At 37.8% G+C, this 23,218-nt stretch overlaps 1 protein-coding gene across 1 annotated transcript in view; it reads left to right on the top strand.

Annotated features, from left to right (window-relative positions):
- LOC149184528 (uncharacterized) overlaps nt 1-23,218 on the top strand; it is a 322,500-nt gene that overhangs the window by 226,794 nt on the left and 72,488 nt on the right. The window contains exons 10-13 of the mRNA XM_089415361.1: nt 5,633-5,839; nt 6,391-6,626; nt 20,931-21,009; nt 21,371-21,508. Of these exons, the coding sequence (XP_089271487.1) occupies nt 5,633-5,839; nt 6,391-6,626; nt 20,931-21,009; nt 21,371-21,508 (660 nt within the window). The remainder of the gene's footprint in view (nt 1-5,632; nt 5,840-6,390; nt 6,627-20,930; nt 21,010-21,370; nt 21,509-23,218) is intronic.

Below are 23,218 nucleotides of genomic sequence, written 5' to 3'. Positions count from 1 at the left end.
TTTGCAGTAAACAAAATCAAAACCCTAGATCTGGCAAAAGAATTACAGTATTTACAGATCTAAGGCTCTTTAGTAGCCAGATTTATCAATAATCACAGTAATATTATCAGAATTTAATTTAAATGTAAAATGCTTCAGAAAACCCTGCATGCATTCATAAAAAATAATTCGAATGATAAGCCCGGGATCAAGAACTGGCTGGGCTCTTTCAGAAAACACAATCCGGGAATTGGCTGGTTCATCCGAGAACTTCCTCTAACGCCCGATAATCTAAAAAAAAGGATTTCCTGCACAGCTTAAAGTCAAGCATCAATGTAGAAGGAGAAACAATAGTGAAACCCCGATCAAATGGAGATACCTGCCAATGTATTTCAGAATCTAAACTATCATTCAAACCCCAAAGATCAGACAAGATACCTGTGCCTAGATCAATCTTCATTAAGCTATCATTAATGGCTGAAAATAAAATTATGCAGAACAAATAGAACAATCTTACAACATTTTCAGAAGAGTAACACCAGCAAGATTTTTAACCCCAAAGTCTTCTTTATTGCACAAAAAAAATGAACTACAAGAGAGCTTCTTCAACACAAGACTCACAGATCTCATGATCTCAAATGACCCCTAGCACCCTACTTAAAGGAAATGATCCCAACGGTTAGTTCGAGTGATCCATGTCGAAATGATCTCGACCGTCGATGAGGATCAAGACATATCTTAATCTCATCCGTCGAATTTGTTAATTCATTTAAAAAATGAAATTTTGCATGCATTCACTCAAAATATTATTATTTTATTATCTTAGGGTTTTTGCTTTATTTTATAATTTTTTTATTAATTTTTATTTTATTCTTTTTATTTTTATTTTTTTTATTTTTTTAATTTATTTTTAAATGGATCCTCGAACCTTAGCCTTTGGAAAAATCTCCTAGGACCTAGGACTTAGGACTCATGAGGGGTTTAAAAAATTTTCTAACCCTCAAGACACTTTACATCATAAGGGGGGAAACCAATTTGACATAGACCCTCATAACCACCCAGTTCTGCGACACAACTATAATCTAGCAGATTAACACACTAGGATTCTCCTAAAATTCTAATGACAAAATCCATCCCGGCTTTGGGGTCAGGCTGAAGGAAAACTCTGTCGATCATGGATCGGTGAGACGAAAAACCTTCCGGGACGTAGATTACCATTAGAAAGTTAGGTCCACCTAGGCAATTTACATACACGACTCATATCTGCTAAGATTATTTACAATTCATATATGCAGACTGGGTTTACAATTTAAATGATCAAGCTGCTGATGACTGCAGGATGGCACAGACACGTTGATCAGGTGCTACCCATTTTTGCAAAGAAAAAGGGGGTGTACTGCATGGGTAGTTGACTGGTAGTGGTCAACAACAGCAATTGAAAATTGTTTTCCTAATTGTTAATTTATTTAACAATTTATTTGCAGTTTGCTACGACAAATACCAAATAATTCACACTGTGATTTTCACAAATAAATATTACGAAAGAAAATAGCACTGGAAACTGAGAAATTATAGAACACAAAGGAATTTTGACAATTATTTTTGGACAATTGTCCTCAGAAAACCTAATGTGGGAAAACCGATGTAGCAGATGAGAGTTTTATTATTATTCTTCAACAACAATTCTGAGTATAATAATTTAGATGCTCTACTAGCAATCTAATCTGAGGAAAAATACTGGAAAAATTATTATGAGAATTTTCTCTCACCACACAGCTAATTTATGTGCCCAAAATTGCCTCCCTAGCCACACATAGATCGTTCCGCGTCAACCTCTGTGTAGTGCTTGTGTAGACCCTCTGGGAATTTCGGTCTTCCGTTTACTGCCTCTCTCGGAACTGGAACGCTTCCCCCAGAAATGCTGCTGACCTCCTCTACCACTTGCTGCTCACCCACTGGCTCTATGTTCCTTGCTGAGTCTTTGCGACTGAGAAAATCGAACTACGTGGGCAGCAAAGTATCTACACTGGTGTGTCTTCTCCAAGTGCCCATCGACTTCCTCTTATAATCAACTATTGGGACTCCAACGACTAGGATTAAATCTTAATCAATGGCTAGGATCATCTTGAAGTCAATCCATGTGAGTTTCTAGATGATTCTCAAGTTGACTTAAGTAATTCTAATTAATTAACCATCTTCCCTAAGTTTAGACTTAGGAAAAATTATAAAACTGGTTAATAATCTAATTAAGTCATTTCTAGGTGGAATTTCCATAAACGATTTTTGGGTTTTGGAGATTTCATGTATTTTAGGCTTTCCACCAAATTTCATGGCTAGAACACATCCGATGCTACAAAAACTAACACCAAATTGGACAAAGTCTTCATAATTTTAAGGAACAAGTGCTTCATCCCTTCATGGAGTTGCCATGTGAGAAGATCTTCAATAACACTCACAAATGTCATTTTCCTAGGAGAATGGGCTCTATCCCCCACAACAATGCCAAAAAAATGTTACCACCCAATCCACAATGCACAACTCGACGGGAACCTTTTAGGAAGGTCACCCATTGTCACCTTAGCAACTTATCCTCTCACTTTAGGCCAACTCTACTCCGATTCAAACATGCTTCCCTATGAGGATCACTAAGGCTTAGTCAAATGAGCATAGGGTGATGTTGATAGGAGCCTACGTAAACATTTTTTTGGAGTTTTTAGGTTTTCTTGAAATAAGTGATGGATGGATATGAAGATCAGTGCCAATATCCTACTATGGCTATGGAGGGTGAAGAATAAAATGGCAAGATGAGATCAAGAAGAAAAGCCTCTTATGTCAGTTATTTTGTGCTTGTGGATTAGGTAAAGAGGTTAGAACCCTATAATTTAAATTAACCCTCTCGTTAATCAAGGAAAATCATGAAATTATGGTTCCACTAAGGAAAATCATGAAATTATGGTTCCACTAGAAGGGATCCCTCCAAGGGGAAAGCCTTCAACCAAAAGATCAGGTATGGCATGAAATAGAATTAAAACTCTTGCTAAAGAACTTGAATATGGCCTTTGAAGGAGGATTAAATGCTACACCAAACCAACAAAGAAGAGCATGTGAGCATAACCTCTAGATGTCCTCTTTCTGAGTGACAAAGTTGTCCTCAAATGAATGGACCGAGTAGCCTTGTGGTAGTCTTGAGTAATCCAATGATGTATTTTATGATGTAAAAGAAAACCCAAGAAAGAATAGCTTCTAACTCAAAAACATTCATCATATAGATAATCCCTTTATAACAAAAGTGCTCCAATAAAGATATTTCCATTAAGCTCGAAGGATATTAGTTGTTTCATAAATCCAACCATGATTGAAAATGAGGGAGTGCATCTCTTTATATACGTGACGCATTCCTCCCTTTTCAATAAAATAATAATTCTTTAATTGATTTCTTAAATTTAGTTAATTAAATCAAAATTCCAACTAACTAAACTATCTCAACAATAAAATAAAAGTGGCCAAGCCACATGTACATTGATAAGATGAGTTGAAGCCCCACAAATGGGGTCGATCCACAAAAGAAAAGCACAAATGGTCCAGCCTACCAATGTCTAGCCTTTGAACAGTCAAAGGTTGTCAGTGATAGTCAACATTCCATGAAACATTAGATGAATATTGAGGTATAAAGTGGGCCTCCTAAAGAAAATAATAAAATAATAGTTAAAATAATAAAATAAGAGTTGATTTTAAAGGGAAAAAAAGAAGTCCATGAGATCTTGGATAGATGGTGATCGGGTGCTCTGTTAAGGCACTCATTGATGTGAAGTCACCGGTTCAATTCCCCGCCCCGATCGGGGTGATATATTGGACATGATGAACATGTAGTCCCACCAAACTTACAAAAAGAAGAGAAAAAAAGAAAATTGTTTTTTTTCTTAATTATATTTTTAACTTATCTCTTCATAGTTTTACTCAAATGTCAAGTGTAGGAAAGATTATCGACTTTGCATACTTTTTGATTAGACCCACACCAAGAAAATTGAAAATATATAAAAATGGCGTTTCTTTTTAAGTATTGGTGTGGGTCTACTAAAAAATAAACATTTTTTTTTTATTCATTTTCATTTTTTTCAGTGTGGATTTACTCAAAAGTATGCATAGGATGCCTACACTTGACATTTGCATTAACCTATGAGGAGGTGAGCTGAAAATGCAATTAAAAAATTTAATTTTCTTCTTTTACCTCCAAAAATACTTAACCCTGGGGATGACATCATCATCTTGAATCTTGTTGGTCTTTTAAAGTTGATTTTGTTAATACATTTTTTGCTTTGAGACCTTTTTTTTTACCTCAGAATTCTCTTAATAAATGGTGGTCCAATGCTGCTTGCTCCAAGTCAAAATATGTCCAATGTTCTTCCTTTTCTAGTGCAATGACCTCATGAAAAGGTGGTAATACTCCATCAAAGAGGGCGGCATTGTTATAACAGGTCCATAAAACAAGTGATATAATGGCCCGATACCCCCACATAATGTCTCAAATAAAGGCTCATGATCATACCTTGGATCAAGATACTCCATGAAGCATGAAAAATGCCTCTATAAGCCAAAATTTGGGTCATTATACCCCCATCCAGCCTAGTGACATCAGATTATAATGAAATTTATCTTCATTTCCAACTCATCATCCTTTAAGATACTTTATTTCAGCCATATCCACATCATCCAAGGAGTCTCAAGTGCATGGTGTGTCATCATGATTTATCCAAATCATCCTTTACATCATCTCAAACCCCCACAGCTGCCTTGTTTTGCAAATCAGCTCATAAGGTGACAAATAAGGATGGTGTTTAATGATCCTCCACATATCAAGGAGATATCCAAATGTGCCAAATAGACCCAATGATGCTCCAAGAGATGTGATCAATGTCCCAATATATGTGAAGTGCATCGAACAACGCAAACTGCCTTGGGAATTGTGAAAGTACCCAAAATTCAGAATGCAACCAAACCATCAAGGAAGGCTATGCCATGCCACAAATTGCTCTGTTACCAAAAATTTACTAGGGGTACCCCTGCTGAAAGGGGGGATAACATGCACCTATCTGAGCAGAAGGAATTAGGTAGATATTTACTCATTTTATGCTATATTTTCTTGATTAAAAAATATTACTGGAATTCTTGGCAGTGTTCCTTGTCGGGACCCAAATTTTATGTTAACATAAAACTGCTAATGATACTCCATTTTCGGTTGTTATTCAATGTTAAAATATTCTTTCAGATTTTGAAGTTTGTAGTTTGAACTATCTGTAAAGCCCCTCACTGTATTTTCTTGGTTCAAATATATTACTGGAATTCTTGGCACTGTACCTTGTCACAGCCCAAAATTTACATGAACATACAATTGATAATGATATTGCATTTGTGTATTTGCTGCTAAATATTCTTGCAGATTTTAATTTTTGTATTTTGCCTTTGAACCATCTGTAGAACCCCTCTGATTTGCACGTTAATACTGCCTCTGAAATAACATTTCTTTTGTGAAGGTCAGTTGTAGAATGAATATTCATTTGAATTTTGAACTATATCAGACCACAAATACTACTATTTAAATCGTGAAGCCCCTTCCTATTATGTGTGGGTCATATTGATGTTTATCTGGTAGCAGGTTGCAGGGAATGAAGCATTCCAAGCAGGTAAATATGCAGCAGCAGAGGAACACTACACTGCTGCATTGGCATGCAATAATGCATCAAGGCCTTTTACTTCCGTGTGCTTTTGCAATCGAGCTGCAGCTTCTCATGCTCAAGGTCACATTGTAGATGCCATTGCAGACTGCAATCGAGCCATGGCCCTTAATCCAGAGTATCCTAAGGTCTGTACGGGATTCACCATTTACCTTTTTTTCATCTAATTATACCAGAAGTCAATCCTTGGGCTACTATTCATTTTGTACTGACTTGCTTACATTTATATTGCAGCTTATTCTCTTAAGGGCCGGAACAATGCCCAATCACTATTGTGGTTCCAATGGTTTTGTTAAATTATTTAATTTACAACGTCTAGCTTGAATTTTTTGGTTACTTTTTACAGCTTAGACAGTCCCAATCTGCTGAAGACCAATGTAATGACAGGAATAGAAAGATTACTCTTAGATAAGCTATGACAGGATTTAGAATCTAGATTTTGTTTTCCTCTCAAAAGTAATTTATACTCCTGGACTATTTTGACAAAATTGGAGGAAGTAAACTAACTGTCTTCTATACTAGTCAGAATGTTAAATCAACTTTTAAGATTTTTTTGTTTCCAAATTTCTTTAAACTGTTTTGAGACAATAAATTATTGTTAGAAGTTATGCCTGCGATCTAAAAGGAGAGGCATAGGTTGTAGCTCTAAATAATAAATTCTTCTTTCCTTTTGGTGCAGGCCATTTCTAGGAGAGCCAATTTGCATGAGATCATACGTAACTATGGACAAGCAATTAGTGATATGCAAAGGCTTATAACTCTTCAAGAGAGCCAACAGCAAAAGGGAAAATGTGGAGTGAGAAGGTTGGGGAATTCAGGCAGTATTGCTCAAGATCTCAAAGTAGCCTATGAACGGCTAGCCAAAGCAGAGGAAGACGTGAAAAAAGGGAACCCTTTAGATTATTACATGATCTTGTAATTTTTCTTTACCTTATGACTATCAAACAAATTTGTTTCATGATGCAGTTTTTGTTTATTTAATTGCAGTGCTGCTTGATGTGCTTGTCCTCCTGTCATTCTCCTGATTTTGGTAGCCCAGATAAGTTGATATATCAACTCTTTTGTATGATACGGCATGTAAACTCTATAAATGGATTAATATATGAAACAAGCAATGCACAGAGTAACATGCTAAAAACTGTAAAACATAACCCTCTATAGTGTTGAAGAATGTAACTAGGTTCGGTCTTCATAAATGTATTTAAGTCACAACATAATGTATTTGTCAAAAGAAAGAAAATGAAATTTTATTATTATTAAAATTGACTTATTAAAGCATGGGTTTCATGCTTGGGTCAATTATTTTAGGTCAAAGATGTTGAGAAATATAGGGCATAGACATTAAGTGATTCTCTTCTATTTGTAACTGCTTGTGAGTGGTTTTTACCATTGTTTTAAGAAACGGCCGTTTCGAAACCGAAACGGCCGGGTTGATCCGAGCCAATACCTTTTTCTATGACCCGGCCTTTGGAACGGTTCGACTGGCCGAGTCAGCCATGACTCGGCCGAGTCATTCAATGACTCGGCCGAGTCATGGCTGACTCGACCAACTCGGCCGTTTGCGTTATGACTCGACCGAGTCACAAAAAAACGCCCAACATCATGTCAAACTGCGATTTAATAAAATTTTAATGGATTTTTAAATTGTTTTTTGGTTGGTTTGGACTCCAAGCAGTTATAAATTTTCATGGTAATGTTAAATTCTTAAAGTAAAAGTGACATTCTCCTTAATCTTCATTTTCATCCTTTTACTTAAATTTTTAACATTACCATGAAATGACTCAGGATGTTTGAGAGTGGTTTCGGCCTCATTGGATTTCATATGGAGAAAGTAGAATTTTAGATTTCATTCAAAATCCAGCAGACTTATCAGTTTTTCAGGGTTTCAGGATTGGAGGATTGCAATGTTTCCATTGAATTTTGTCATGTATTAGGGTGTGGATTCTGGAACTCGTATTTAATCAAGAGCACCAATCCCTCTATGTACCTTGATGTTAGTGACATTGGTTGTCGAACTCCTCTGGGATTCGCTCCCAAACCAAGAGCTTCTCAAAATGTCGCTCCCGCTCCCGTTTTCGCTCTCGCTCCCCACTTTCGCTCCTGCTCCCAAGTAACACTGAGCCAGATGATGTTGGCAACTCTAGTAGTAGCCAGTAGTACTGGTCATAGAGTTTTGTTGTAGAGGCCATTTATAGCCTCCTTGTTTATGTGTTTTTGTTTTGATCTCTATATCATCATCGTGTATGTATTGGACAATGTACTGGGTGCCATTTTGATATAATGGATATATTCATGAGCCTACTTTGATCATATGTTGTCTTCTATCTATATTCTAATGCTGTGTGTTTGGAAACATGAATGAAAATCTTCCGGTCATTGAAATGACTGCCAACCGAGTCATTGAAATCGAGCCGGCCGAGTCGATACCGAGTCGGAGTCGGAGTCGGAGCCAACCCTCGGCCGAGTCGGAGTCGGAGTTTTAAAACATTGGTTTTTACTTCTTTAGATTAGGATCTTCTTTTACTTAGGTATTATTGTTCTTCTTCATCAAACAGCTACCAATGCATAAACCATAAAGAGACAAGCTAAGCTACTGGATCTAGCAAGGGGCGGGCCAAGATCCTCGGATTCACCAGAATATGTGGAAAAAATGGCAAGTGGTGGATCTAGGGTTTGCGGAAATGACTCCTTGTCGATGAAAATGGATCTCGTATAAGTTTGCCGGAACTGGGGAAAGTGAAAAGCAAATGCCGCGAATGATTTTAGGTTTTTGTCTTTTCGTTAAAGGTTAAAGTGTGCACTGTGGTCCCTCTTTGTCGACAATGCACCCTACTCTTGAGGAACAAGCGGAACGTGAGGAAGGCAAGGAAGGCACCATTGTGCTTATTCATCACCTGCTTATGCATTATCATTCAACATTATCCGTCACACTTGTATTCATTATCGGCTTATTCATCACCGTTCGGGACCAAGGTATAACTGTTAACACTTCGTTGCACTCGTATTCCGATATTCGAACCTCAGTTTTGTTCTTCGAAGGTTCAAGAGTTTGTTTCAATTATTTTTTGTTCCCCAATTCCACCAAAACCTGCCTGCCTCGTAGCGTTTGAGGATGGCTAACTGCTACTATTTATGTTAATAACCCAATCTGCCTATCTACGTCCTACAAATATGAGCCACAAATGACTCAGACTTCCAATTTGATGGAGACCTTCCACTTGCCACGTAGCATTTAAAACTGAAAGCTAATGCATATGTTCATAATCCAACCTACATTTTTCAATTAAACCCTTGGATAGTTAAAATGCTAGATCCAAGGGTTTAATTGAAATATGTAGGTTGGATTATTAACATATGCAGTAGCTTTCAGTTTTAAATGCTACATGGCAGGTGGAAGGTTTCCATCAAACAAGAAGTCTGAGTCATTTGTGGCTCATATCTGTAGCTATTATGGAACAACCTTAATGATTTTTTTTATCATTTATAAAATGAGATAATATAGCAATCTCCTAGTTTGGGATTGTAAAAATGATAAAATCTGGTTGGAAGTAGGTCATAAAGACCATCTAGTTGACTGATGTAAGCAAATCCTAAAGGAAAATATTTATATCCTATCTTGCTGCTACTGCTCTGCTAGCTGATGATTTGGGGTAGCATTGGATGTGCTCTAACCATGAAAATTGGTGGAGAGGCTAAAGCACATGATATCTCCAAGACCCATAAATGCTTTGGGGAAATTCCACCTGGTTAGAGAGATATTAATATAATTAATATTTTTAATGGGTTCCTGAGTCTAAACTTAGGAAAATAAACATATTAATGGGTATCAATATAAAACTGGGTGAGAAGTTTCTAAATGACATGGATCAAGCCAAATCTAATCTTAGCTGTTGATTAGAGATGTAATCTCAACCATTGAAGACTCGGCATAAAAAGTATAAGAGGAGGCTTGAGGGTCAGTGGGAGATACACCAAGTTGATCATTCAGTTCGATTTTCTGGAGCGGGGTTTGCTGAGAGAAATCGAACCAGTGATTAGAGTTGCAATGAGGGGCAGTGAGTGCATAACAGAGAGGTAGAGATAGTGCCGGAAGACTAGCGTAGAGGCAGAGCGGCAGACACAGAGCCAACAGGAACCACATAGAGGGCTAAAGTGACTGCGTAGAGAGCCTGCGTGGGTGACGCAGAGGGCCAGAGAGCCAGCGCAGAGCATCTGTAGGTTGAGGCAGAGGGCTAGAGAGCCAATGTAAAGGGTTCTAGGCTGACGCAGAGCCTCAGAGAGGCGTTGGAGGGACTTTTATGGAGTAGACTTGCTTAATATCTGCTTTCGAAGAGAGGTATTACTGTCAGATTGATTTCTCTGTTGGGTGAGCCAGTTTGGCACCCAGTTGTGCGCAAGAAATGTTGCTTGATAATAAAACCTTCAGAACTACTGCATTGGTTTTCCCAAGTTGGGTTTTTCCGGGGACAATTGTCCAAAAATAACGATGTCCATTGTGTGTTTGTCTATTTCTTTTAGTTGATGATCTGTAGATGGTTGAGACTGCATTTGTGTTTATTTCAGAATTTATATGGTTAAATAACTTATTCAGTAATTAAACAAGTAGGTGAAATAAACCAGATAGTGCAGTAAAATTTCTAACGGGTTAGACTTAGAAATTTCAACACCAACAACATGTATTATTGATCATTTGACCTCTTGAGAGGCTTATTCTTTTGCTTTTGAGCTAGTTTGGTGGGTATGTCACCAAAAGTTAGTTGTTTGCACATTATTTTATTTTAGGGGCTAATGTAGGCCGAGGTAGCTAAATGGAACTCATTAGAAGTGTATAAATAGAAGTGATGATGATTCATTTGAGCATCATCACTTGGATTTGAAACTAGTATCTCTTTAGAGATTTTCGCTATCCTTCATGGAGGATGAATTTTTGGAGCATGGAATGAATTTTGATGTTTGGATAATTTTTATATGTCTTGGAGCTTTTTGATGGCAAGTTTTTGGATGGTTGGATATATTCTTATACATGTAAGTACATTTTAACGCTATTCTTCCTTTATAATCTTGTCACATACATTGTTGTTGGGATTTTGCTATACTAGTGCTTATTTGCTGCATCTCTTATGTGAAGTTGTGGAAATTTTGTTTCTAGATAGTGGATGCTTCATGTATGGGCCATGTATAATGCATGAATGTTCCTAGGGATATTTCATTACTAAAATTCATCTTGATAAGCCGTTTATCTTGCAAAACAAAGTATAAAGCTGCCCTAGTGCCAAGTGAAGTTGTCTTTGAGGCCTCCTTGACCTAGAAAATTCAAAGGTCTATAGTCATAATTCTACTTGACTCCAATATCCCCAAAGGGTTAGGCACTGGTCCACCCAAAGGTGATCACTTTAAACTTATTTTCCTTCTCCCCTTTCCTCTTCTCTAGGTCTAGTCCTCTAGGTCACCTAGGGCATCAATTATCTCACGATCTAGCCATCCAAATACTTGGATTTTTGGTCCACAACTGCGCTAGTGTGTCTAGAAGCCCTCCAAATTTCATGAGATTCCGACAGTGGGATCTTGAGACATTGCAAGCCCTAACTTAAAGATCAATTCTTGCCATTGGTTTCCCTTAGGCTAGAAACTTGATTGCGATCCTTGCATTGCCTTTCATCGAAAATTCATTCCTTGATCCCTTTCCCCTCCCTAATTAGGTCAAGCATAACATTGGTTGCTAAATCCTATCCCCTTGACCAAACCTCAGGTCCACTTGGTCCCGTGTGGTCCCATGCACTATCAAGGTTAATTCTTCAAAGATCACCTGGAACCCAAGTCTCCACAAGAATTCTAGGGCTTAGGGATCTTCTTTATAAGACACACTCAAGACCTCCCTAGAAATTTTCCCCAAGCCCTTCCTAGAGAGCCTTTTGTCTTTTCTTCCAAGACAAGCAAGCCACATATTTGAGCCTCTCTTGTGAATAGGCTTCCAGGATCACCTCTCGCCCTATCATTAGTCCATGCATTTCGTGAGCCTCTCTTGTGAATAGGCTTCCAGGATCGGTGAAATTCCATAAAGAGTAGGGAGCTTTAGTCGAGGTCATAGTGGGCTATTGCTCCATTGTTGCCCTTAGCCTAGTAGTAACCTTTCAAGGATCTCCTTATAGGACCCCTGCTAGTTTGAACGGTAATAAGTCGTACCTTTGTCTGCCATATGTGAGACTAGATGATCTCGGACTCCATCCAAAATCATTTTCTTCATCTTTGCCATTTGTTTTCTATGCTCCTTGAGTTGATCGACATCTTGGGGTACTGCTACCACATTCTCCACATAGGTTTTCATGCCATATTCATCCAAAGGAAGGAGATCCTAGCCTTCTAGATGATATAGTTGGAGGCTCCCTCCAACCTATCTTGATCTCTAAGCCTAGCTGTGGCCATCTCTGAAACTAGTCAGAAAAATCTCTCTCTTTCCCTCTGCTCGGTTGCTGGATCTATTATACGCACTCCCTCCTGGAGTGAGAAATTCTACTCACAACTACTGCCAATTTGCAACTAGAAACATTTAGATCTCTAAGACTTGATATCCCCTAAGAGAAATTTTCCCTGTGTGTGTTATTTCTCTTCCAACCGGTGTTGATTTTGCTTCTGCAGACTGCTGCAAAACCCTCTGTGCCCAAACAAGGAATTTGCTCAGTGAAAATCTGAGCTACTGCTGCTCCCTCTGCCTGATGGAATTACTCAACTAGAAAGCCGAATTTTTCTGTCAATCCTACACTAAAAAATCAAACTTCCCCAAGCAATTCGATCTACCTAGCTTAGGCTCTGCGCAACCTCCAGAAATTCGTCTTGCTACTCCCTTTGAACAATGAATTTTTGCCTTCGCTTTTGCGCTTCCCCATCTGATCAATCACGCTCTGATACCATGTGAAAATTTCAAGTCTGAAATCTTATTGCAGCAACTGGAGATTATTCTTCTAATTGTTAATTAATTTAACAATTTATTTGCTACGACAAATACTGAATAAATCACACTGCAACCTTCACAAATAAAATTGCGGAAAAATTATAGTGCTGGAAACTAAGAAATATGCTAGCGCACACACATCAAAATTAACATAGTTATCTTGGACAAATGTCCTTAGAAAGCTCCTATGTGGGAAAGCTCGTGCAGTAGCTAAAGGTTTTACATTATTATGCAGCAATGAAGTTATCTGAGTACAATCTGGATGCCAAATACTAGCTATCTTGCAGAGAAAATACTGGCAAAAATAATTTGAGGGAAATTACCCTCTCTCCGAGCAATCCTGACTCTGTCTGAGCTCTAAAAGGCTAGCCATCCAACTTGGCCTGCACATGCTTTGTGTCAACCTGATGATGCATGACACACGTGTTGCTTGAATTGACTGCCAGTCTAGCCGTCATGCCTGTTGCTTATTGGGAAAATAATTCTTTGGCCCTTTGGAACCTCTACCTAACCATTGGAACTGAAAATGTCTTCCTTTCTCAGCAAATTGAACTACCCTTTGAAGCCTTTGCACTACCTCTGCATAGCTTCTTGGAGAAATTTCGGCCTCTATCTGCAACGCACTCACCGAATATGGAAATCTTCCTTTGACTTCACTGTCTTTGCCCCTCTCTGTCTTTACTTCCCTACTGAAGCTCGAACTCTTCCAGCATTTTGGCTCTCTTGAAAATTGAACTCTCTGTGGTTCTCACAAGTGTGTTCTCCATCTACCCATCGACTTCTTCTTATAATCCTCTGCTGGACCTACAACAACCAAGATTAAAACTTAATCAAGGGCCTAGATTAATTCTCTATCGATCTGTGTGAGTTTCTATATGATGCACACCTTATCTCAATTAATTATGATTAGTTAACCCCTTTTCCTAAGTTTAGACTTAGGAAATCATTAAAAATAGGCAAATAATCTAATTGAGAAACTTCTAGGTGGAATTTCCAAAAACGATTTATGGGTTATGGAGAACTCATGTGTTTTAGTCTCTCCACAAAGTTTTGAGACTTAGGAAATCATTAAAAATAGGCAAATAATCTAATTGAGACACTTCTAGGTGGAATTTCCAAAAATGATTTATGGGTTATGGAGAACTCATGTGTTTTAGTCTCTCCACAAAGTTTCAAGACTAGAACACCTTTGATGCTACAAAAACTAACAAGAGGGAGTTGATTATGAGCCTTTCACACCAGTGGTTCGATACACTTCAATTGCGGTAGTGATATCCACTGCAATAGAGATGGGTTGAAAGATCCACCAGATGGATGTGAAGACCACCTCTCTCAATGGAGTCATATAGGAGGAGGTTTATATTGAGTAGCCACAGGGATTTGCATGGGAGAGAGTCTCATGTATGCAAGCTTAAGAAAGCCTTATATGGTCTGAAGTAGGCCCCGAGAGCATGGTACTTGAGGATTAACTCCTACTTGCAGCACATGGGTTTCAAGAAGAATGATGCGGATCCGAACCTATATTACATTGTGGTTGGTGAGGATCCACTCATTCTTGTATTGTATGTTGATGATTTATTCATTACAGGAGAGGAGAGACTCATTGAGCACTACAAGAGAGATCTTGCTTCAAAGTTTGAGATGATTGATATAGGACTAATGCACTATTTTTTGGGTTTGGAGGTTTGGTAGGAGGATGGGCATATCTTTTTGGGCCAGGGCAGGTATGCAGGGGACATATTGAGGAGATTTCGTATGGAAGACTGCAGGACAATGGCCACACCGATGATTTCCAACGAGAAGAAGTTGCATGCTTCTAATTCCGAGTTGGTAGACCCCACTTTATATCATCAAGTGATCAGTTTATTGATGTATTTGGTCAACACTAGACCAGATATTTGTTTCGCAATCAACACATTGAGTTAGTTTATGATGGAGCCCAGGAGGGTGCATTGGTTGGTTGCAAAACATGTGTTGTTGTACCTACAAGGCACATTGGATTATGGAATGGACTATGTCCATGGAGATGGGATCAGGTTGATAGGTTCTACAGACTCAGATTGGGTAGGTAGTGCTAGTGACAAGAAGAGTACATCTAGATGTTGTTTCATGTTGTGTTCGTTAGTGGTGTCGTGGTTCATCAGGAAAACAAAGATCAGTGGCACTGAGTACATTGTAGCTAGTCAGGCTAGTTGTGCAACCGTTTGGTTTCACAAGATGTGGTATGGCTTATTTGGCCAGTGGCCGAGGCCAACTACAATTTACTGTGATAATTACAATTGTATTAAACTCACGGAGAATGCAGTATCTCATGACAGGTCAAAGCATATTGAGATCTGTTGACTACTCAATGTCAAGTACCCCATAGTTGTACATTTTTTCGTGCATAAATTTCCATCAAGTCCGAGCACTCAGATGATCCACAGATACATCATTATCAGCTATATGTACACTGGAGTTTTGTAAACCCATTCTGCATTTTGTGATGTAAATGGTCCTAGTAAAACAAATGTATGTAACGATTTAGGTAATTTTTTTTTTTAATATTTATTTATGATGATTCCTATCCTAGGAGCTTTTTTGTCTCACTGATTCATGTGTGTTTTTAAACATTGATGATCGACAAAGTTTTTCCCTCCAGCCTCACTCCAAAGCTAGGGTGGATTTTTTCGTCATGATTTTAAATGAGTCTTAGTGCTATTTATTAAGTCTCTGTAAAAGTGATTTGGGAATAATTCTAACTATTTTGTTAGATTATTTTATTACAAGTCACTTAGTCTACTAGATCATATTTTGAGTCGCATAAATAGGTAAATGTTGAGGGTCTATAACGAACGGGTGTGCCCCCTTCATGGGTTAGAAATGTAATATTTCATGTAAATTATATTTTAGTGATAATGCTAAAATATTAGAGGGTTGGAAAAATTAATAATCCCCTCATCAGTCAATTAATCAAAATTCCTAGCTAAAATAAATTAAAATGCTAAAGCTAGAAATTTAATTAATTTAGGTCATAGGAAAAATTAAATCCTCCAACGTTTAAAATTCGTGGGTTTTAAAGTTTTAAATTTTTGGAGGTTTTCGACCAAGGGAATATTGAAAATTTCAAGATATTTTGGACCCTTGGGCCATAGTAGTTAAGTCAAAGTCAATTTTTTGAGGCAATTAACTCAAAATAATCATTTTTGACTTAATTAAAAGGAAATTAAAAGTGAAATTCGAATTTCCTCAAAAAATAACTTTATTTCAATGGTGATGCTTAAAAGATCATTTGATCTTCATCAGCGGTTAAGATTGTTTTGACGGGGATCAAGCCAACTAGCTGTTGGAGAATTTATCTATAAATTAGAGGTCTCTCTCCAATATTTGGATCCGATTTTTCAAATGTGTACTTGCTCTGCGAAAGCTCTTGTAACTTTTTCTGGTTAATAAAAAGCAAAGGCTTTGGAGTTTCAAACCGTGGCATTTCTCTTTCAGATTTATGTGGTAATATTGTTCTTAATACTCTATTGTTTTTATTTGTATTCGCTGGATAATAGCCTTTAAAGATTGATTTGTGCACAAGTATCTTGCACAAATTTATGGGTTTTTAAAATATCATTTTGGTTTGATAGAACTAGCAAGTATCTCTATTTCGTGATAATTTTATGATTTTGAATCTCTATTAATCTAACAATTAGATCTAAGTGTGCAAAAGTTATCATTCAGGAGGGTGATTGGGGAAGTCCTCAGCTAGACCAACTGACTCTCAGATTACAGAATCTAAAGAGCCTATTGTTTTTAAATTCTGAAGTCATCTTACAAAGTATTTTATTTGCATGGTTTTTCTTGGGCTTGTGCCTTTATTTAAAACCTCCAGTTTATTTATAAATTTGTGCAAAATTGTTTAGATCTGGCTTAATAGAGGGCTTTGATTTGCAGATCTGCTAGATCTGTAGAATATTATTGTAGATTTGTAAATTTCGAATTTTTAAGTTCATTGGGGTTTTGGGTATTTCATATTTTTGTATATACATGTTTTGGGGTTTTCTAGCTTTTATTTGTGCAGGAACAAATCTGAAGATTGCGGACGATTTTTGTGGATTTTGAAGACAAGATCTGATCTCCAGTTTATTTGTAGGTTGAAGAAAATTTTCAGGAAGATCGTGGGCAATTTTTTTAGGGCCTTGAGGCCCTGTGCTGGCCATCTCCAACCCCTTGCTCCCTTTCTTTCCTGTCGGCCTCCTTTTTCTCTTTCTCGGCCTTCTCTTCTTGATCTCCCCTTCTTCTTGGCCTCCCCTTCATTTGGACCTCCTTCCTTTCGCTGCCTCATCTCCACCCTCAAGCCTCTCCTCATTCACCATATTTTTTTCACTAATTTTTTCAATAAAATTCCCAAAAACATTAACAGCTTTTTTAACAAAAATTTTCTGAGTTGGCATTTGGATTGGAAGATTTTCAGTGACTTGGGCAGCTTGTCTTCAAGTATCTTCAAGCCCCTAAGGGTTGATTGGTGCACATCCTCTAAACCCTTACTTCATTTCATTGATCTAATTGAAAGCATGACTAATACTAGCATAGAATTCCAGTTAACTAAAGTTTAGCAACAAATTTAGTTTGCAGTCTTTTATTACAGTACATTTCAGAAATAGAATTATTCGCAGAAATTATTGCATGCTAATTGACAAATTTATGAATATTATTTCATTGCTTTTTCAATAATTTATTTCTAAGTTTTAAGATCAAATGCATCACTAGATTGGAAATAGTTAAACTCAGAAATTTTTTGAATTATTAGTTATCAGTTTGTCATTTGAAGTTTTTGTTGTTACATAGAAAAAATCTGAATCTTGCATGATAATAGGACCCCTGGTTTTAGAATAAATTGCTAGCAGTGTCATTTGTTTTAAGAGCAGATTACTAGAGCTAATATTTTAGACTTTGCACCTAATTGTTGTGATCTGAACATTTAATTTAATTTTTGAAGTACATTTGTTTTTACATGCTCATTCAGTAGGACTAATTTAGTTCTACTTATGCATCTAATGATCTCTGATTGAGTACCTCATACAACTGGATTTCTGAATATTAAGTGTTTTATTTCCAACACTTTACATTGGTTTCCTATTGTATATTTCAGTAATTATTTGTGCAGACTTCATATTTTACATAGCTGGTATAAGTATTTGTGTTTGCATTGAGATCATTTTTCTGAGCCTTAAGTTAAAAAAGCACTCATGACATATTTCAGAAATAATTTTAGGCCCTCCTTTCACCATCACATCATTTCACTTTGCATTTGCATACTAAGCTAGTACATGCACATTAAAATTTTACTTCCAAGCATAAGCTTGGTCAATAGAAAATTAAAGGATCAAACTTAAAACATGCATTTAACTAAAATTAACCAAGTCCCTGCATTTCACATAGCTTTAAGTTTTGCATTTGCATATAAGGTAGTCGAGTCATTCAACAACAGTTTCCCATCCATTACTTGGACTCCACAAGGCATTGGTATCATTTTCCTCAAATCAATTTGAATCCTTCAAAATCTTGTGCAACCTAAACAAGTATTGTTTGCTTAACTGTGTCTCCCAGTTTGGTTGGTCCCCAACTAATATTAACTCATTCCATTTCCATAGGGTCTACCCCCCTTAGTTTGCTATTGGGAGACAACTCAAACAAAGAGATGGATTAGTGTGACAGCCCCCGATCTGAGTTGTTGTTGCGCTGCCTAGACATTATGTGCGACAACAAGATCAAATACCACTTCATCCGGCATTATGTTCAGAAAGGGGCAGTGAAGCTAGAGTACATATCCACTCATGAATAGGTTGCAAACATTCTCACCAAGTCCTTGCCAAGGGGCAAGTATGTCTACCTTCAGGGATAAGATGGGAGTGGTGAGAAACACCTTCCTCAGTAAGAGTGTTTTGAAAAAGGTACCAAGGAGGTGTTTCCTAGTGCTTTTTGCCTAAGCCTAGGAAAACAAGTGAACCCACCTTTTTAGTGTGACTTTATGAGATCATTAAAGTCATGTGACTTTTTAGTCACTTTATGAGGTCTAAAAGTACATTGTACTTTTATAATATTAAAGTGACTCTGAGGCAAAAAGTACATGCTACAACACATTATTAAAGTGACTAGAGGGGGTCATTAATGAAGGGGGAGACATGAGGGGGGCTCAATGTGAGATTAAATCTCTACCCTTGATCAAAAGAAGCTGAGATCTAATCTCAGCTCTTGATCATAGGGATAGGTATTCTTATCCTTATGGAGAGTAAAAGGGGTGGGGGAAGGCAAATGGAGGCTCAATTATTCTTCATGTGTAGATTTGGAGAAGAGGAGAGGAAAAGATAAGCTGGAGGAGAAGGCTGAAATACCAAGCACTTGCAGCTAGGAAAGACCGTACAGAAGCCTGCAAACTGAGAAGGTATAGGAGGTACAGTGGCCCGAAAATTGAGGAGAAGACTCAGCACAAATTTTGAGGGAGTCAGGCTGCATGTATTGCTGGTCTGACATCACAAATTTCGAGGAAATTGCTAGTCTGAAGCACAAATTTCGAGGGCAGAAAAGTCAGTCTGAGGCATGAATTTCTAGGGCAGATATGTCAGACTGTAGCATGAAATTTGAGGGCAGAGAAGTCTGAACAGTTGCACAAATTTCAAGGAGAGATGTGCTGGAATGTGGCATGAATTTCTAGACAGAAGCACGGTTTTTGAGGAATTGGCATGAATTTCTAGGAGGGAGATAAGTACCCCTGTTATGTAAATAATGCTCTAAATTTCTCTGAGAAAAAGCAAATAAAAATTCTCTTCCTACTGGTTCTCCCTATGGGGTTTTCCCAAGGTCTGATTGACCAAATATTAGTTTCTAAATTTTGTCCATGCTTGTGAAATTTATCAGCTGATTTGTAAAAAAATTAGTGGTAGCTTCTAGTGTTTTAATTGCATTTACATTCAAGTTTAAATCTCGGCAATGAACAATGGGGTTTGGGCATTAAACTTGATGTGCAAAATAACTTGAAACCAGGTGGGGCTACATGACACAAATTTTCTACATGGAAGTTTCAATCAGTTGCCATCACTGAGCAATCTATTCCCCCTCCAGGTCTCACTCTTAGAATCTGACAATTTCCAACTCTAAGGGTGCAGAAGGGGTACAAGTGTCTGTTTTGCATGTATGCTTAAATGCTGAAAATTTTATCAGGTATGGTGAACGCTGAAAAACACCTCAGTTTCTATCTTCTTCTCCATGTGAGTTCTGATGGCTTGTTTTCCATCATCAAATAAGGGGTCTCATTTTAATTTTTAATGTTAAAATTTTATTTAATGACAAATGTCAACATTAACTTCGAGAAATAATATTAAAATAAAAATACAATTCTAAAAAGTGTCCCCACTTTTCTTCATTTCTGGTTATTAGTATGTGGACCAGGGCAGTATTGAACTTGCCAGTTTGGAGTCTTAACTAACCAGTTACCCCTCCTTTTCTTTCTAATTTTTTCCAGTCTATTATTTTCTGGTTATTAGTGTGTGGTTCAGGGCAGTATTGAACTTGCCAGTTTGGGATCTGAACTAACCGGTTAGGCCAGTTCAGGTTTGACTGATTCAGAGACTGACCCAGCTGATTCAAGAATAAACCAATCTGAAACTGGTTCAGAGGACTATTCCAGACCAGAAATCCTCCAAACTGGTCCAAGCCTGCTGGTTCTGCTAACCATGGGGACATTTATGGTGGTATTTACAATATACCTGCTTATATGCTGTATTGTTTGTACTATTTTTCTTTTTCTTTTCTCCATCTACCTTGGAGATGCTTTATGCCCTCCCCTGGTATAATAAATATGATGTATTCAACGGTTCCCATTACCACCTTTTGGCCAGCCATAGTTATAAATATAATTTCTTTCTTTCCTTTGTTTCTGTGGCATCAATTATTGTGAGTACCCCTTGTGTAGGAGATCATTTTTGAATATATCACCAAGAATAATGGAATGAATCCATATTATGATGTAGTCATTTTATACACTTCAAATTGCTTTCCAGTTTATATGTGAATAGAACATTCATATTTAGATGTTTATGTAAAAGGACATATCATTGCATGACAACATTTATGGAAGTGGCCTTGATGTAATGCATATTTTGTTAGCCTTTCTTTTATTTCATGTAAACGGCCTTGATTCATATTGCTTAGTTGTATGAGAGATAAACTGCTTCAGGAAGCATTGCAGGCTATATTATTTCATCAAGAATTCATATGCCCTGGGATGTTCTTCATGATTACAGGGGTGTTGAACCTTCAAGTAGTGCTGCTGAGATCAAGAAGTCGTATCGAAAGGCAGCTCTTAAACATCATCCGGACAAGGTTTACTTTCAGTTTCAATACAGTTTATGCGATTGATTTGTGGTGTTGATGTCCACAACAATTTTATTTGTTTTGTAGTCTCCCTGCTTCCTGGCAGGATTGTGGTTCTCCAGATAAGGCCATGGTTTCTGAAGGATTTATGTTGGGATTAGTTCATCTAGATGAGTCAATAGTACAATTAGAAATTTATCCACGAGTATGGTCACTATCTTTTGAGGAGTTTCTAATTTTGAACTAAACGCCTCAGTGATAATAATATACTTAGTTCTTTACTTTTGTAAGCCATTGGCCTGTGATATGATATTTGTTGTCATTGTTGGTTTTATTATTTTCCTTAACTTCTTTCCGGATAATGTTACAGGCTGGGCAGTTCTTGGTGCGAAATGATGCTGGAGATAATGGACTCTTAAACGAATGCGAGGAGGAGGTCCGCAAGGATGCACAGAAATTGTTTCAAATGATTGGAGAAGCATATGCAATACTTTCAGATCCTGGCAAGGTTTGTGATCCAATTGACGTTTATTTTCTTTTGCATCTCTGATTTGCATTAATGTTAATAGCCTTGGGAGCTTATGATACTTAAGTAAGTAAAGCTATGGCTTGCAAAACCATTAAAACATTGAGACTTGATCTGACCTAAAATCCTATCTACATAATTGTTAGCATTTGGCGTTAGTCCAAAAGTGTTTTCACCTTGCTAGTAGAGAGCTATGTCTCCTGGCTGCTTGGTGATGCTTCATGGACATATGGATGGCTTAATTTGGCTAGATGCTTGACCTTGGTTAGTGTGTTGGTGCTGTTACCTATGAAGTTGTTACCTTGTTTGGTGTTGACAAACCAATTGGGTGCATGCAATGGGAGAGTTTGTTGCTCAATTAGGGCAGATACTACCTAGGAGGAGAAGCACTAGGCACTTGGAGGATGGTACTGAGCCCTAGGAGCTTGGGACTGTGTGATATACACCTTGAAGGTTGGACACATGACTTTAGAATGCTGGGGTTGAGGAGCATACTTCATGGATGTTGGCAAACACATTTTGAGGAGGAACATTAGAGCTTAGTGACCACATTTGCACACATGAGAGTAGGATTAAGCACATGAGAAGACATGTGGCACACAATTAGAGGGGCACCTTGCCCAAGGACACTTGGATAGTGGACCACCATGGAAGAGGAGGCATTGAACTAACAACTTGGTGGAGAGTGCACCATCTTGGACGAGGAGGATCTCCTTACTTCGGTTGGTATTACATTGGACCGACTACCTCGATTTAGAAATTCCTTGTGTGCACCCATCCACCTCTTATCAACCAAATAAGAAACGAATACAATCATTCGTGAGGATATCTATAGGCAATAAATACAAGTCACTTGGATAAACCCTCAAGGTGGGATAAGTCTAAAGATGGCCTTTTATGTTGAGAACTTCATGATGATGAGGGATGGACTCATTGTTTGTGCCCATTCCACACTTTGCCATTGGATTCACACCCTTCGGATTCCCTTAGGATAGTTCAGAGTCAACTCTCATCAACTACGGATTGAGATTGACCACAAGATAGACCATTTAGATAAGATGTGGCAGCTATGTCATCTTCGAGAGATTGAGTCGAAGGAGCTCTTCAACTTTTGTTGCCCCACTTATTATGAGATGCTTGAGAGATTTCTTGCCTATTTAGGGTGACCTAGACTCTTTCTAGTTTCTTCCAATTCTTAGTCCAGAGATGCTTATCCCTTTACATGCAAGAGGCCCTCAGGCTTTGTTCCCACACTTTCCAACCTCCTAGGTCAGATCTTGTTCAGTGGATTACCTTCTTTATGGTGCTCCCATTAGATAGGGGCACTAAGACTTGGGTTGATGACAACATCGCTTTTACGTCCAAATCAATGCGAACCAAAGGAACCATTCTCCCCCCCGATAAGAGACCTTAGAGACATCACCAAACCAAATCCCTTACTAGCAAGCAAATGAGGTCACCTAGACATCAATAGATCAATGATGTAGCAGTGCAATAGAGAGTCTTGTTGTCGTCCGTCACATACACCTAAGTTAGTGAGAAAAACCCTTAACCCCACAAGGTGTGGTTGGTGGCAAATTTAAGAGATGGGGCTATCACCTATTTCCAACTCTTTCTCCGTTTAAGCTCTCTCCTAAGTAAGCTAAGGGGGGTGGTCCCTGAATGGAAAACTAAGTTAAAAAGGATGTGAGG

This window comes from Pinus tabuliformis, chromosome 3_2, assembly GCF_031772625.1.
Source record: "Pinus tabuliformis cultivar Carrire ecotype Pingquan chromosome 3_2, CPIR1, whole genome shotgun sequence".
In the NCBI taxonomy this organism is placed as follows: Eukaryota; Viridiplantae; Streptophyta; class Pinopsida; order Pinales; family Pinaceae; genus Pinus; species Pinus tabuliformis.
This window is presented reverse-complemented; position numbering and strand designations above follow the sequence as displayed.